Source organism: Amblyomma americanum, chromosome 3 (genome assembly GCF_052857255.1).
Source record: "Amblyomma americanum isolate KBUSLIRL-KWMA chromosome 3, ASM5285725v1, whole genome shotgun sequence".
Lineage (NCBI taxonomy): Eukaryota > Metazoa > Arthropoda > Arachnida > Ixodida > Ixodidae > Amblyomma > Amblyomma americanum.
In genome coordinates this window covers 224,780,471-224,794,067 of record NC_135499.1, presented here as the reverse complement: position 1 = coordinate 224,794,067, position 13,597 = coordinate 224,780,471, and the positions used below count along the sequence as shown (strand labels likewise).

General features: G+C 50.7%; 1 protein-coding gene across 3 annotated transcripts in view; it reads left to right on the top strand.

Moving 5' to 3' along the window:
* Positions 1–13,597, top strand: part of LOC144126218 (uncharacterized) — a 182,838-nt gene that overhangs the window by 91,337 nt on the left and 77,904 nt on the right. Inside the window, exon 4 of one of the 3 annotated variants that reach the window (XM_077660260.1) lies at positions 5,671–5,685. The exons of the other annotated variants lie outside the window; for them this stretch is intronic. Within the exon in view, the coding sequence (XP_077516386.1) occupies positions 5,671–5,685 (15 nt within the window). The remainder of the gene's footprint in view (positions 1–5,670; positions 5,686–13,597) is intronic. 3 annotated transcript variants of the gene reach the window in all.

Sequence of the window (13,597 nt, the reverse complement as noted above, 5' to 3'; positions counted from 1 at the left end):
TCGCTCTGGTGCTGCCTTTCTCCAGCCGCGTAGAGCTGACATGTGCACTGACGTCTCCTGCGTCCGTTAGAGGCGGTGGTCGAATGTTGGGCGGCTGGCGTGGCAGCGAAATGACGTCGCTGCCGCCGGTGAGTAACAACGGAGATGAGCAGGAAGGAGGGAGGGGATGTTGAAGAGAGGGACGCGAGTCCAGACGTGGTGACGGCGGCGGCGACCTCATATGGCGCAGTGCAGCAGTCGTCCGCATTGATCCCTGGCGGCGCAGCATCTTCCAGTCCTCATCTTTTGTTCCTGGCTCCCCATTCATTCGCGCGCCGCCGCCACCGCGCCTTCCTCCTCCGCATCCTCCTTCTCACTTTCGCTGGCCCCTCTCTCTCGCAACGCTTTCTGGGGCTGAAGGTAGCGGCGGCGCAGACGCTTTCTCTTTGTCTCCCCTCTGCGCCCCTTGACAACTCTTGCCCCCTTCGCTTTTAGCGGCGCGGTCTTGGGTGACGTGTCGCGCCTCCTTCGCAGCCACCTCCCTCTCCATGCATCTGGGCATGCAGGCTCCTTCTCGGTGAAAGGCGACCGGAATGTAACGATTTCAGCGGGAGGGGCTTGCTTCTTCTTTTTGCTCTAACCTCCCTCCCCCACCGTTCGCCTTTCCCTGCACCGACCCTGGGCGCCTCCAAATTGGTTTCGACCTCACTCTTGGGCACAGCGGCAGCGACAGCACCGGTGGGTGGCCGCAACACAATGGCAGAGTGCTGCTGCCTCCGAGATTTCCACTTTGCGGTGTGCCCGCCGCTTGTCTCCCCTGGGACGGGGACGAATTGGCCAACGCGGGTTACGTGAGGTAGTGGATGGCCGGAGACTGGCTATTCAGCTGCGGCTGCCACACATGCCTGCGCGCGTACTGCGGGGAGCTATACTGTCCCTATGTCCTTTTCAGGTCTGTACAAAGGTCCAGCTGCTCTGAGATGATCGTCGTCTCGATGTTCCCATGAACTTGCACAAAACATTTTGCAGTGGTCCAACAATTCTTATTCTGTGACATTTGTCCATCCTATGTGCTTCGGGTCTCTATGGCTTCATAAACATGCGAAAATGTCTTGAGACGCATATTTAGTTAAATACATATGCAGCAGAGTAAGTACCTTAATCAAAGTTGTAAATGATTGCACGATGAAGCTCGAGAGACTTGAGCGCTATTTGGCCGCCAGGATGCAGGAAGCTGACTGTACGAAGTAATCGATTTGGATGACAGCTCAGGGCGCTGCTATTGCTACAGAATTCTTGAAAAAGCGAGCACAGTGAGCAATCTCTGACTCTAAATGGCGCTTAGGGGGCGGAACTGATGCTTTTTTCAAAAACCCGGTATAAAGCACATAAGTGCATTGCAGAGTGCGCGGGGTCGTTCGAGGGTATAGTCCAGCACATCCTGTACTATAGGAGTGCAATATTATCGTACTATATGAGCCACTGGCACTTTCTAGATGAAGAGAGGAGGGCTCCGCATACCAGCAAAGTCGCATTGTGTCGGCCCGCATATTTAGAGGAGGCAGCCTCGACGGCGTAGCGAAGAACTCCCAGTATGCCTTTTCCGTGAACTTGAACTGAGTTGCACCTATGTTAAATAAAAAGCAGATAGCGGTTTACGCCGGTCATTCTGTTGCTGCCGTGCTTCCAAGAATAAAATACCATACAAAAAAGGTAATAAATGAATAGAGGACATCTTGGAAACTACCACACCAAAAGGAGAACGTCCGCCTGCCCTTTTTTTTTCGATCTCCCGATAAAAAGGGGGCAAGGAATACCTTGTAAATTAGCCGTGAAAAAAAAAATGGCCTTGGCTTAGCTCGGCTATGCCAGTATGTACGTAGCGAAAGCTAAGGCATAGCGTGGTTAGCCTTGGTTAATCTTGATTGCAAGTCCAGGTTAGTCTGGTTGCCTGGCTAGTTGTCACGTGGTTCGCCACACGGTTGGTCATGTGGTTTGTCACGTGGTGCGGTGCGAGCACGGCGAAACTGGGAGTTCGTGGCCAGTGTAGCTTTCGCTACAAAAATACAAAAATGACTGATGAAAAAAATACAATTTACCCATTATCTGTACTCTGTTGAGCTCCAAGGACGCTTCCATAATCGACTTAGTACGCAGCACAGCGCTCGCGTTCTGAAGTTGAGCACGGTACGCGTAGCCAGGTGTGCAGTGCAGTCGGCAGCGAAAGTTTATGGGATGCGGATCACGCAAGCCAGTCGCCTGAAGTGCCTGCGGGTGCGAGGATACGTGCATTACCCATCCGCTTGTATGCATCCCGTAAACTTTTGATGCCGACTGTACATACTCCGCTGATGGAAATTGGTGACAAACAACAAGAGACAGCTTTATAACCGGCAGTCCGGCAGTCAGTGGTCTAAACTAGCACTGCAGATGCGCGTAAAGGGAAGCTGTGACGTGGATGGCGTGACTAACTGGACCGGAGCTGGAGAGCGGGCGACGAACTGCTCGAGAGGGCCAACGCTCGCGTTTTGATAGCCCTGACTTTCCGGAGCTCTTCGTCTTCCTCCCTTCCGGCACCGCGACCTTGGCGTCCATTGTCGACGTGCGGTTAGTCACATAGTCTCCCGCGCTGCGGCCGCGTCCTCCATTATTGGCGTTAAAAAGTTTATTCTTGTAAATTAGTTAACCTTCTTACTAGTTAAGATGATTTACCAGTTTTCTGGCCTCCGCCAACCCTGGCAATACCATTCTGCAAAAAGCCATACTTTTTCCTCAAAATTCCTATTTTTGAAAACAACGTAGTCTTCCTTGTGACACCCAGTATATTAATCTCGCTGGAAAAGCCGTGTTCTGCTGGGAGCACTGAACGGACAGCTAACGTGGGCAGATTTATGGGTCACGGTTTCGGTATGTGTTTGTGTGTGTGTGTTTCGGGGGGGGGGGGGGGGGCGTTCTTATTTGACCCAAGTGTTTATTCGACGTTTTTGACGAAAAATTGGCTTCAGCGTTTATTTCCAATGCGAAATTTCTTGTTTGGGGGAGTTAGCGCATCTCCCTCATATATTCGGCCTTAGCAGCTGAGGCGTCAAGTTAGAAATAAACGACTTCGCACCGAGCCGTCACTGTGTCTCATTGGTCATGGTGCTCGGCTGCTGACCCGAAAGTCGCTGGTCCGATCCCGGCCGCGGCGGTCGAAATGCAGCGACATTCTGGAGGTCCGTGTACTGTGCGATGTCAGTGCACCTCGAAGAATCCTCGGTGGGCGAAATCATCCGCAGCCCTCCGCTACAGCGCCCCTCATAGCCTTAGTCGCATTGGAGCGTTAAACGCCGTAAAACCAAACCAAACCGATTTTCGCACCGCTAATGGCAAACATTACGGTTTGCATTTGGAAGGTTCCTCGTGTTGTTAGAAAGTGCGCACGTCTCTATGGCGGCAGGTAAGGTGCTGGTCTAGCAATATTCCTATGTACTTATCCACTGGCTCAAGCTGTAATTATTGGCAGAGGCGTACGTTACAATTCGACGTATGCAAATATTTGTTCCTATTCAATGAAAGCGCCTTATGAGGATTTCTGAAGCACGTCAGTTTAGTTAGTTTTTGAGTGATTTATGAAAACTGAATTGTGCACGAACCAGTCTGCAATCGCTGATACATCCCCTTGGAAAATTTCACATGCCGTGTTATAGTCGCGGATTTCTCTCAACTTCTCGAAACACTAACTACGTATACAGTGCTGCGATAATGTCTTCGTTAACTTGCAAGAAGCGGCGTTACTGTGATCAGAATGGAGATATATTCCGGTAATGTCTTCAAGCGAAGCAAGGACCTTATTGCAGTGCGCTTTCGTTGCGGAGTTCCGCGGGGTTTTGTCTTGCATATTTTCCACAGCGGCACGCGCATGTATCTCTGTCTGCGAAAGCAGTCGCTCCAGGACAAATTAAAGCGGGAAAATTCACGATGGTGTCTGAATGGGGAACTCGGGGAGAAAAAAAAAACCGCCTGGGAAAGAAAGGCGACGCACCCAATTTCGAATCGCGTCTCGCTTAACCCGCCCTGAGGGAAGGAAGGAGGTTCGCTTCGAGAGAAAAGGCTCGGGCGTACGCGCGTGCTCCGCGTGCTGTGCTGCTCAAAGGGTGATGGGAGTTCTCAATGAAATTAGACCGGGGCCTTCGCTAATTGTTTTAAATTTGCATCGCGCTATACTCCACCGAGGAGGGAGCAAGGCATCACCGATCGAGTCCTTGTTCTCCCAAAGCGAAACGGCAACCAAGCAGCGCGGGATGTCGAAAGGGGAAGTCTTTCTCTCAGTGATGGCGCACCAGTCGTGTTTCGAAGGGCTCTATGCGCGGATCGAGTATTTGGTTTTCCCTTTTGCGCTTAGGTTCCTCATTATTGTCAGCCTATTTTGCTTGCTGTTACTGCTATCTCTCGAGCAATGTTTTTGATGAGATATATTTTTTTATTTTGTTTCCCTCTTAACGCTGTTCCCTTGTTCTACTTTTTCTTTTGCCCATTTTCGGTTCGCTTTCTCTTTTGCCATAGCTGCATCGGTTAGCCTCGTTAATGCGCTTTGAAAGGCAATTTGGAAGACAACGACTCATGTCAGGAGCCCGATTTGCATTCTTGATGACGGCTTTTGAGCCATACCGCGGCCCGTTGGCTCGCTCCCGTTCTTATCGCTAATTAAAGCTGTCCGTTTCCTCGATGTTGGAGATTACTCGGCAAGCGATGGGTTCTTATTAAGGTTTGTTTATGTTGCCTTGTTTGTGTGCTTCTCTCCTCGCCGTTCCCTGTATGTGTTGTCGCACAGTTTCTGCGCTCGAGTTTTTCACAGGTAGTTTTCTTCCAAAGCGTATAGGGCTGTCAAGTTTTTCATGCCGTGCGGATTTTGTGAGTCTGTATATATTTCACGTCTGTATATAAACAGCGTTATAGGCAGCATAAGTAAGAAGAAGGCACGAGCGATTGCAATTCGTATTTTATTTACACATTCACGTTTTGTGCGCTCTGTTTGTTGTGTAAATGCACATGCTGAAAACTCGAACACCTTAAGCAATAGTTATTACTCTGCACGACGTCAAACAAAACAAAAATAAGAAGAAAAACACTTGAATCGCATCGACATAGCAACAGAGATTCTCGCACATGCCTTGTCCCTCTTTCTAATAATGGATGCGCGCCCATCGTATGTCGTGCTGCCGTATTCCGACTCCTGTCAAGAATCCTAATGCTCTTGAGCCTCTAGTTAGCTTGCAGGTGCATGCTTCGCAGTGCATCGGCAGATGAGATGCGCCCGCGTTCTTTAGCGATATTACTCATTACTTCCGTGCTCTGTCGTTGATGCGTCTTCTTGATCGTGTTGCTATCTGTCGCGATTTTTTTTCTGTGAACATGCACCAACGCTCCCATCAGTCTCTCATTCTAGTGTTTGCCCTTAATAAACACTCCAGACCGCAGTGTTTGCTTTTGAGTCGTATAATGAGCACTTCCGCCTCCACAAAAGACCAGAAGGTCTTAAAAAGCTACAGCAATCGGTTATATTCCTTGCGATACCGGTAAACATAAAACCACATGCCCTGACTTTTGACCAAGGATTTACGAATAGTGTTTAGTTGAACAGTTGAATTTTAGCGTTAGGCATTAGAAGTGTGCCTCATTCTCATGTCTCTTATCTCTTTTTCTTTGCAGAAAACAAAGGAAAAGGTGAGTTGCTTCAATTTTAGCATGCCTACTACTCTTGTTTGCTTGTTTGTCTGTTTGTCCTTTCGGCTTGACTTAATCTTGTCGTGCCCTTTGTACTCCTAGTCGGCCATGAAACGTGATGACGTTGTCCTACGTTCATGAAGCGTTTCTTTTTTTAGCTGGTTGCATGTGCTACTAGTGTTGGTTGTTAGCATTTCTCGAACATATACCGTGCACATGGCTTTACTGAGACTATAGGTTTCCGAACACAGGCGTAACTCTATGATGTCAAAAAAAAGTGACCGTCCGCTGCTTCGAATCTTTGCTTGGCGCTTTTTGTTGGTCGTCTGTGCTGGAGCTAATTTTGCCAATAAATGAACTTTATTTACGTGCGATATTTGCGACTTCATACTTTCATTGTTGCTGCAAGCTAAGGGGATTTAACTAATCTGTTAAAATTTCTTCTGCAAAGAACCATGCTGGTGCAAAATATTGTAATATCTAAAATAAAGCATTTTAATACAGGCTCTATTTATCCACAAATACGGGGCGACGGTAGCTGGGCTGACTGTGTCTTCCTTTTCCTGTAGTCCGTCTTATAACGTTACTTTCCTTCGTTGTTCTATTTTTGTCGAGAAGCAGCCATTAGGCCTACTTTTTATTCTTTCCTTACGGTGTTCAGCCTTCCCAGACTGATCCTTATTCCACATCCATCAATCAAAAGTTCTGCATAGGTCTTTGCTTGTAGGGGCAACAGTTTGCGTAGAGTACGCCGCGTACTATACGCTTGTATTACGCGTACAGGCTCGCGAAAGAATGCACAAAATGCGGCGGCATGTGCTTCGGGAAAGAAAACAAAGTTTCTGTGATGTGGGCTTAGTGGCCGATGTCAGTCCGAGAAACGAAGAAGCCCGAGTACCTGTCTCCCCGCGGACTATATTGCGTTACAGAGGATGGCGCACTCGGGGCAAGCGCGTCCTTCCTTACCGCCTTCCTATTTTGCTGTCCCGCCTTTTCTGCCCGTACGACGCGTAACCGGGCACCGCTGTTTAGAGCGGTCCCGCGCAGCTGCCCGACGGAGATTGTGTGACGCCCACGCACTCGGACGGCGTCAGAAACGACTTTCATGCTGCCGCCGTTGTCATGGCGACGGCTGGCAGCGGGGATACGGGATACTAGACAGAGCCGACAGCAACAGAGTGCCTCATGACACTGCAGCACTCCGGCCTCGTGTCAAGGTGAAATGGGTCCTGTAATGGGAGAACGCTATATACCAGCCGGGGAGAGCCAGCGGCTGAGCTTCATAGGGTTACCGCGCGTCGCAAGTCTCGCTTTGCGGTGATGTGATGCGCGGCTGTCTCCGCGACTCTATATAGCGTTCTCCTTGTGGCTAAGCACGAATGCGCAGAAGTGAGAGAGAGAGAGAGAGAGAGAGCCAGACACCGTGGAGCACTTCGCTGCCGCCGCTTCGGCGCGGTTGATACTTTTTTCTTGAGTGCAAGGCCGGCCTCTTTGTTGGAGTGAGAAGTAAGTGTGCTCGCTGATGAACGCCTTGGTGGAACACGGTGGAAACCTCCCGGTTCCTAGCTCATTCCGAAACTCTCTGCCTCGCGGACCTTCAGAACTGCCCTATGTTACGAAATTGTTATTTTCAGCACAATTTTTACCGAACCGTGGTCCTGTACAGGTAGGGACAATAAGAGAGGGAACACGGGAGTCCGTGGCCACCGCGCTCCACGGACCGCTGTCGCCAAAAGGCGGCGAGAGTCGTTGGCAAAGGCGCATGCCCAGTGAGCATGGCTGGCTGATTTTTCCGCGCATGCCCCTAGTGCCGCCCATTCTTGTCAGCTGTTGGCAGCAGTGCTTTGTGAAGCGCGGCGCCCATCTGCCCCCGTGTTCCCTCTCACATTGCTCCTACCTCTACCTGCACAGCGACATCGTTGGTAAAAATTCAGTCCGGCTTCCAACTGGTTTGTAGTGGGGTGGAAGTGAAGGGAAATCAGTGGGTTCTAGCGCTCGCTGCCCTGGCATGTTGTCGTTTCAAAATAACAAGAAAAAAAAAACAAATCGAGGAGATAATAGACCGAGGAAGAAGCTTGAGCGGACATTGCGACTTGTCCTTGTTCAGAAATGAGAGTCGGGCTGTGTGCGATACGTCGAGTTTTAGTGTTTTTCAGAACACATTCGGCTATGTCGAGTTCCTTATGTCCGATCTAAAAAGTGCGATATTTCGGTGCTGCCGTCGCTCGCATAGTAACTGAAACGCGAACTCGTGTAACTGACTTTTTCAGGAACAGGAAGTTTGTAGCGGAGTGGCGCTGGGAAGAAGGATGGGGGTGAAGGTGAGGGAGCAGGGTGCGAAATCTATTTTATGTAAATAGGATGCCTCAGTGGCGCTGATTCTTAAAAGCGAGAATTAATAACATGATCAAAGTGCAGCGGAGAGATTCGCTTACCGGCGAAGGTTCTTAATACGGGCTGCATTGTCACAAAACGTCCTCTTTGTCAGCTTGTGAGGCAAGGATCGACTAATTTTTTTGTGGCCTTGCAAATCACCACCCCCCGTCTCCCCTTGGCGCCCTCACTGGACTTCGTTCAGGATGCGGACGCAGTCCTCTGCAGATTTACTCGATGAACGTGTCTGGCTGTGCATCATCCATCAGCACTATCGTCAAGTGACATTCTCAATCTATTTTTACTTCTCATCAACCAAGCAGGTTTACGACGTAAAATCTTAGGACGAGACATATGGCCGTCCTAGATTTCAGGCTGCACAGTTTGGGGTTTTCCTTGTGTGTAGCTATCTAGGCGACAAGAACTTACACTTTCAAAAGTCTAATTTTTTTTAAAGTACATTTCCTCTCACTCCCATTGAAGTAAGCTTCCTTCTGTCGCGTACGAAATTGATTTCTTGCCTAGAGCTGTAAGAAAAACTTGGCCCTCCGGCCCGCTGCCTCCTCACCTTCGTCTTTGCTTTTACCGCCTTTTGGAGAGGGAAAGAAAACTTCCCAACTTCAGTCCTTCGAGGACTGGTCCGTCTTCGCTCCAGTTAGGCTTTTTTTTTCTTTTCGCGACTTTCTCTTCGCGCGCTTTGGGAATAGCTGAAACTGTGCGTTCTGTCCATGGCCACGTATCTTCTTTTCTTTATTTTTATTTTTTGTCCCTTCTACGTACCACTATTCTTGCTTGTTCAGAGCAAGGCGCACTTCTCGCCGGCTTTCCGGCTCCCTGAATCCTCGGCTTGATGCACAGCGCGAGACGTATTGAAGTCTTTCGCTCAGTGACGCAGCCATTGTTTTGTCTGCTTCCATTTCGTCCTTTGGCATTTGCTCTCTCGTCTTATTTGTCAACACTGGAATCGAAAACTATCGCCGTTGTTTTTTTCTTTTTTCTTCCTCGCGCGCTCCGTATGCTCCGGACCTTGTCTCTTTCTTGTTATTTTGTTTTCCACTCCGGCCTGTCCCGGCGTTTTCAATAACAAATCCTTTCTGATCGAAGTTTTGTTTCGAGGCGCAAAGCCAACGTCGAGCCGTCTTCGCATCGAAGGCGCTGACGGAGAGGCGCGGCCGGAACGCAGCTTGGAGTGGTGGGGCTCCTTTCTGACAGCTTTCTTACTTTCTTCCTTTTTTGTTCTTCGTGGTTCCTGTTCCCTTGGGCACAGAGATGAAAAAGCGACCGCTGTGCGTTCTGCGATTTACGCTCTTGCGATCGCTTTCCTCCCCCACAGCCCGCCTTTGTTTCGTCAGCAACGCGCCGAGTGCTGCCTCTTCAGAAAAGGCTTGCAGCCTGCGGGCAACCGCCATACTGGCTGGGCAAAGTTTTGTTTATTTTTATTTTCTTTTAGTGCTCGCACAAAGAGCGTAAAGCTCTAATGTAATTTATTTACGCATCTTTTGCAGTGCGTTTAGTGGGTTTTTGACCCTGGTTAGTTAGTTGCCGCTACTGTTAGAATGTCTGATTATGACTGGCAGTCAAATGTTCTTAAATGCGTACAGACTTAGAAATAACGCGTCTCAACCGCTACACATTCCTCGTCCTGCCAACACCGGTTGAGCTCACACCTGGTGCTTCTGCAGCCCATAGTTGCGTCTGGATACGGCTGTGTCTTGTTGCGTGTGTTATTTTTCTTTCTTTTCGATGTCTCCCGTCTTCCTTCGTTTTGTACAAAGGCAAGATTAATAGCCGCGCTGTCTCGCCTCGCGCGCTTTCTTTTGATGCCTCCTCCACTTGCTGCAGACAATGCTCGTTGGACGGGAAATCTTGGGATGGCGTGTATTAAAAATTTGAGACCGTTGTCCTTACACGGCCGTCGGCAAGAAGTGAGCCTGCTTTAGGGCTTTTTAAAGAACTGCTGTCCTTTTTGCTTGTTGTTACACGTATTGTGCTTCGCTTACGCGTCGCCTGACTCACACGCTTCTGTCAGCGTGAGCGCTTTCCTTCGGGCCCCTTCCCGGCTTCTCTTCTCTTATATACTTGTTCGGAGGAGTCAGCAGGATGGAAGCCAATTTCTCGTCAAGTATCCTCGCACATGTTCGCAAAATGCGGCAGTTTCCGAGTCTCAGCTGAGGGCGGTCTCCCGTGACTAACTTTCTTTTATACTCTCGCACTGTGTCGCGCAAACACCATTCCCTGTGTCACCAAACAACGAAAACCCTGCAGGCCCAGTCGACCACGGATTAGAAATGTCGAGTCACATATTGCAAAGCCGGTAATTTTTATCCCTGTGTTCATTGTAAGGCAAATGATGTCATGCTCAAAGGTTATTTACGAGACAGTATAATTAGTGAATACCGGCGAGCTGTAAAGAAGGTGGTGATGACCAAATAATGGATTGTAGAGCTACTACGAGTGGCGCTATGCTAGCTGCGCAGCTCAGGGTGCGTGTTGGAACTGGACATTTTTTTTTTTAATAGCGAGGTGAAAATAGCGGGGACGATAAGGGTTGATGGGCTTTGATGGTTGTGAAAAATAAATTATTCGTGCTCTCCTAACAATTCTATGCATACAGTTGCGATTTTTGCTTCGGAATAGGTTGTATTTTAATTTCTTTGACAGCACCGCCTGCGCGGCAGGCTTTAAACTGAGCGAGCGCCTCCTCCCCTTTTTTGATTCTTTTGTTTTTATGTTCTGTTTGTGACGTGGTGAAGAAGATGACGCCTTTGAATGGACTGGAAAAGTGTTAGTACGCGCTGTTTTATTCCGCCCGATTGCCTTAGAACGATGCTGTGGCACGCGCATGAGTCCAGACTAAGTGAAGTCATTTTCTAGTAGCACTAGTAAGGAATAAAGGCAGCCAACGTTCATGTTCACATAACACTAACGCAGAATCTCCAGAAGGTGAAGCGCTGGGCCTTTTCCCCAACGCCGTAGTTCTTGATTTCACCCTTAGTGGAAAATGCGGAAAGTGTTGTCACAGTTCACACGAGCGCATCAGTCACCGTTCTCTTCGTGCCGCGCACTTTCTGCTTGGTAGAAAGTATGAGCTCTGCGTGGACTTTGAGTAGGCTCTATGACCCCAAAGTTGCTTGTTTTGGTTTCCAAAATGAGAGAGAGATTATGTACAGAGGAAAGGTAGGGAGCTTAACAAGTGCCAGAAGGAAGCTAGTAAGATAAACCCATCCGGAATAGTGTTCCAACACTCTCGACTGCTTTGCCAGCCCGTGGGCACTAGCTCATTTTAGCGTCACGCATTACGAGTACGTCGATTACGTTTTCTGCTTGAGCGCTTCTTAGTGACACAGGTGAGCTCCGACATTTGGTTTTGTACTGATGCATAATTTCTTAGTTGCCCATTCGTATACTGCCTAGTTTCACTGTTGTTGCATGTAATTGAAGCGAGCTGCTGAAAGTGCGGACATGGAGCCTCGAATCGATACACAGGCAATATAGCCTATAGGAAACGGCCCGTTCTTTCTCGTAACGTTGATTGCGGGCGGGGCCAGCAGTAAACACAAAGTGCGGTCGGAGAGCCTCATTGTTATGGCCCTCACGACCGCGGGGCGTGCCGAGATTCTTTGCCGACGGTTCGCGTCGACCCATTAGCATAACAGCGATACGCGGCGTGATTCGGCGCGTGCACGTCAAGGAACGAGCGCGCTGTTTGTTTCCGGTCGGCGACGTCGAAGGGCCGACGGAGGGAATATCGGCGCGTGTGCACCACCAAAAATAGCCACGCTAAATGGCGGAAACCACGCCGCCGCTTCTGGAAAATTACCCGGCCGCACATCGTTGCCGTAAAATTTGCTCTCCCTCTCTCTCTCCTGCCCCCTCTCCAAACTCGATCTTCTCTTCCATGCTCAGTGCGCAGCCTTTAAGCAGCGCGCTTTTCTCGACGCTTCCGCCATCCGACCCGTTACTCCTCCGACGTGCATCCCCCTTTCCTTGACCCCCTTAGTGCCGGTATCGTTGTTCCCTCGTCGCGTACCCCGTGGAAGAACTTCCAGTTCAAACACGACGTCTCGGAAATCAGATCGAAACTGAAATTAAATTTATCATCGCCCGAGCACGAAGCGATGCCCTTTCGAAAGGCGGGGGAGGTATGAGCGAAAAAGGAAAAGTCGGCATAGTTTGGAGAGCAGGGGCAACGAGCGGCGGAGGGTCCGGGAGATCGCGGGAGTTTGAGCAGCGACGGCGGTCGAAGTTTGAGGAGGAAGGAAGGACCCGGTGCCACCGGGAGAAGCGGGGCACGAGCGTGACGGGGCGCCGTTACCTGAGAGAAGGCGCGTTCGTGTGACGGCCGATGGGTTGGATATGCGCGGGGACGCTAAGCAGAGCTGGTGTTTTTAGTCGGGGATTACTGCGGGGAACGGTTCAGGTGTTTGCAAAGAGCGGCTCTCTCTCTCTGGTCGGCGAAGAAAAAGAGCTGTCCCACCTCGACGCAGTTAGGGGATACGAAAGGCTAGGAACGCCGCAGCATGAACAGGGATAGGAGAGGAAGGGAGAGGAGAATGGATGACACGAAACGCTGCTTTTAGGCTTCACGCACCACGCGGCGTTGATTGCCTAGGAAAGAGGCTTGCTGGGGGACTCTCGGAGAGGGAAAGACGGAACTGGGGAAAATGAAGGAAAGAAATTGGGGAAATCAACGTGGTGCTTGGGCGCAGAGAGCGGTGTCTCCTCTGGTATGTGCGGAGGAGGGCAGCTGTCTGAGAAAGGGTGAAACGGGAAAGGGCGCGAAGGAGGAGGAGAACCTAAGAGCGGGAAAGGAGCGCGGGCGCCCGCGGCAGCGGCGGCGCTGGCGAGGGAAGCATTCCCGCACACCGCATCAATGCGACACGCAGGCGCAGAGAGCGTCGGGTCTCCGCTGCGTTCGTTCGCCCGGAGCGCGCGCCTTGGCCTCATCCCGGAGGCAGAGCGGCATCGTCATCGCAGGAGGGCGACCGTCGTGTGCGTGCTCTCTTGTCTCACTCCCTCTCTCCCTAATTCATGTCCCGCCATCCGGCGCTGCAGTTTCTCGAGAGCCCCTGACCGTAGCGGTCGAATTGGAGAGCCGTTTTCGGAAGGAGGGAGCCCGGGAGCAGTGATCTCTTCGGGAAGACTTTGATCACTCTTTTTCGACCGGCGTCGCCGACTCGAGCATCTGTGGCGACGGCGCAAGCGCCTCCGCTGAACTGCTGCTGGCCGAGTCGGTTTCGTGTTCTCCTCGTTCGCTGCGACCGATGAGCGTGACTTCGCGCCAACTTCAGGCAGCGACGTCTTCGGCGACTGGACGATCGCGTTGTCGTACGATGTGCTCCGACGCGGGCGACGGCGAGACTGGTTGAGGCGAGAGTGTCTTGACGTTGGACTGTCGTCGCTCTCACGTGGGCGCCGTCATGTAGACTCAGCCCGGGGCCGTGTTCTGCCGCTGCCACAGACTTTTTTTGAACTGTTCCGAAGTGCGCAGCGTTCAACGTGGCGTAAAGCGGAGCTGAGGTAAGCCCGTATAAATCGC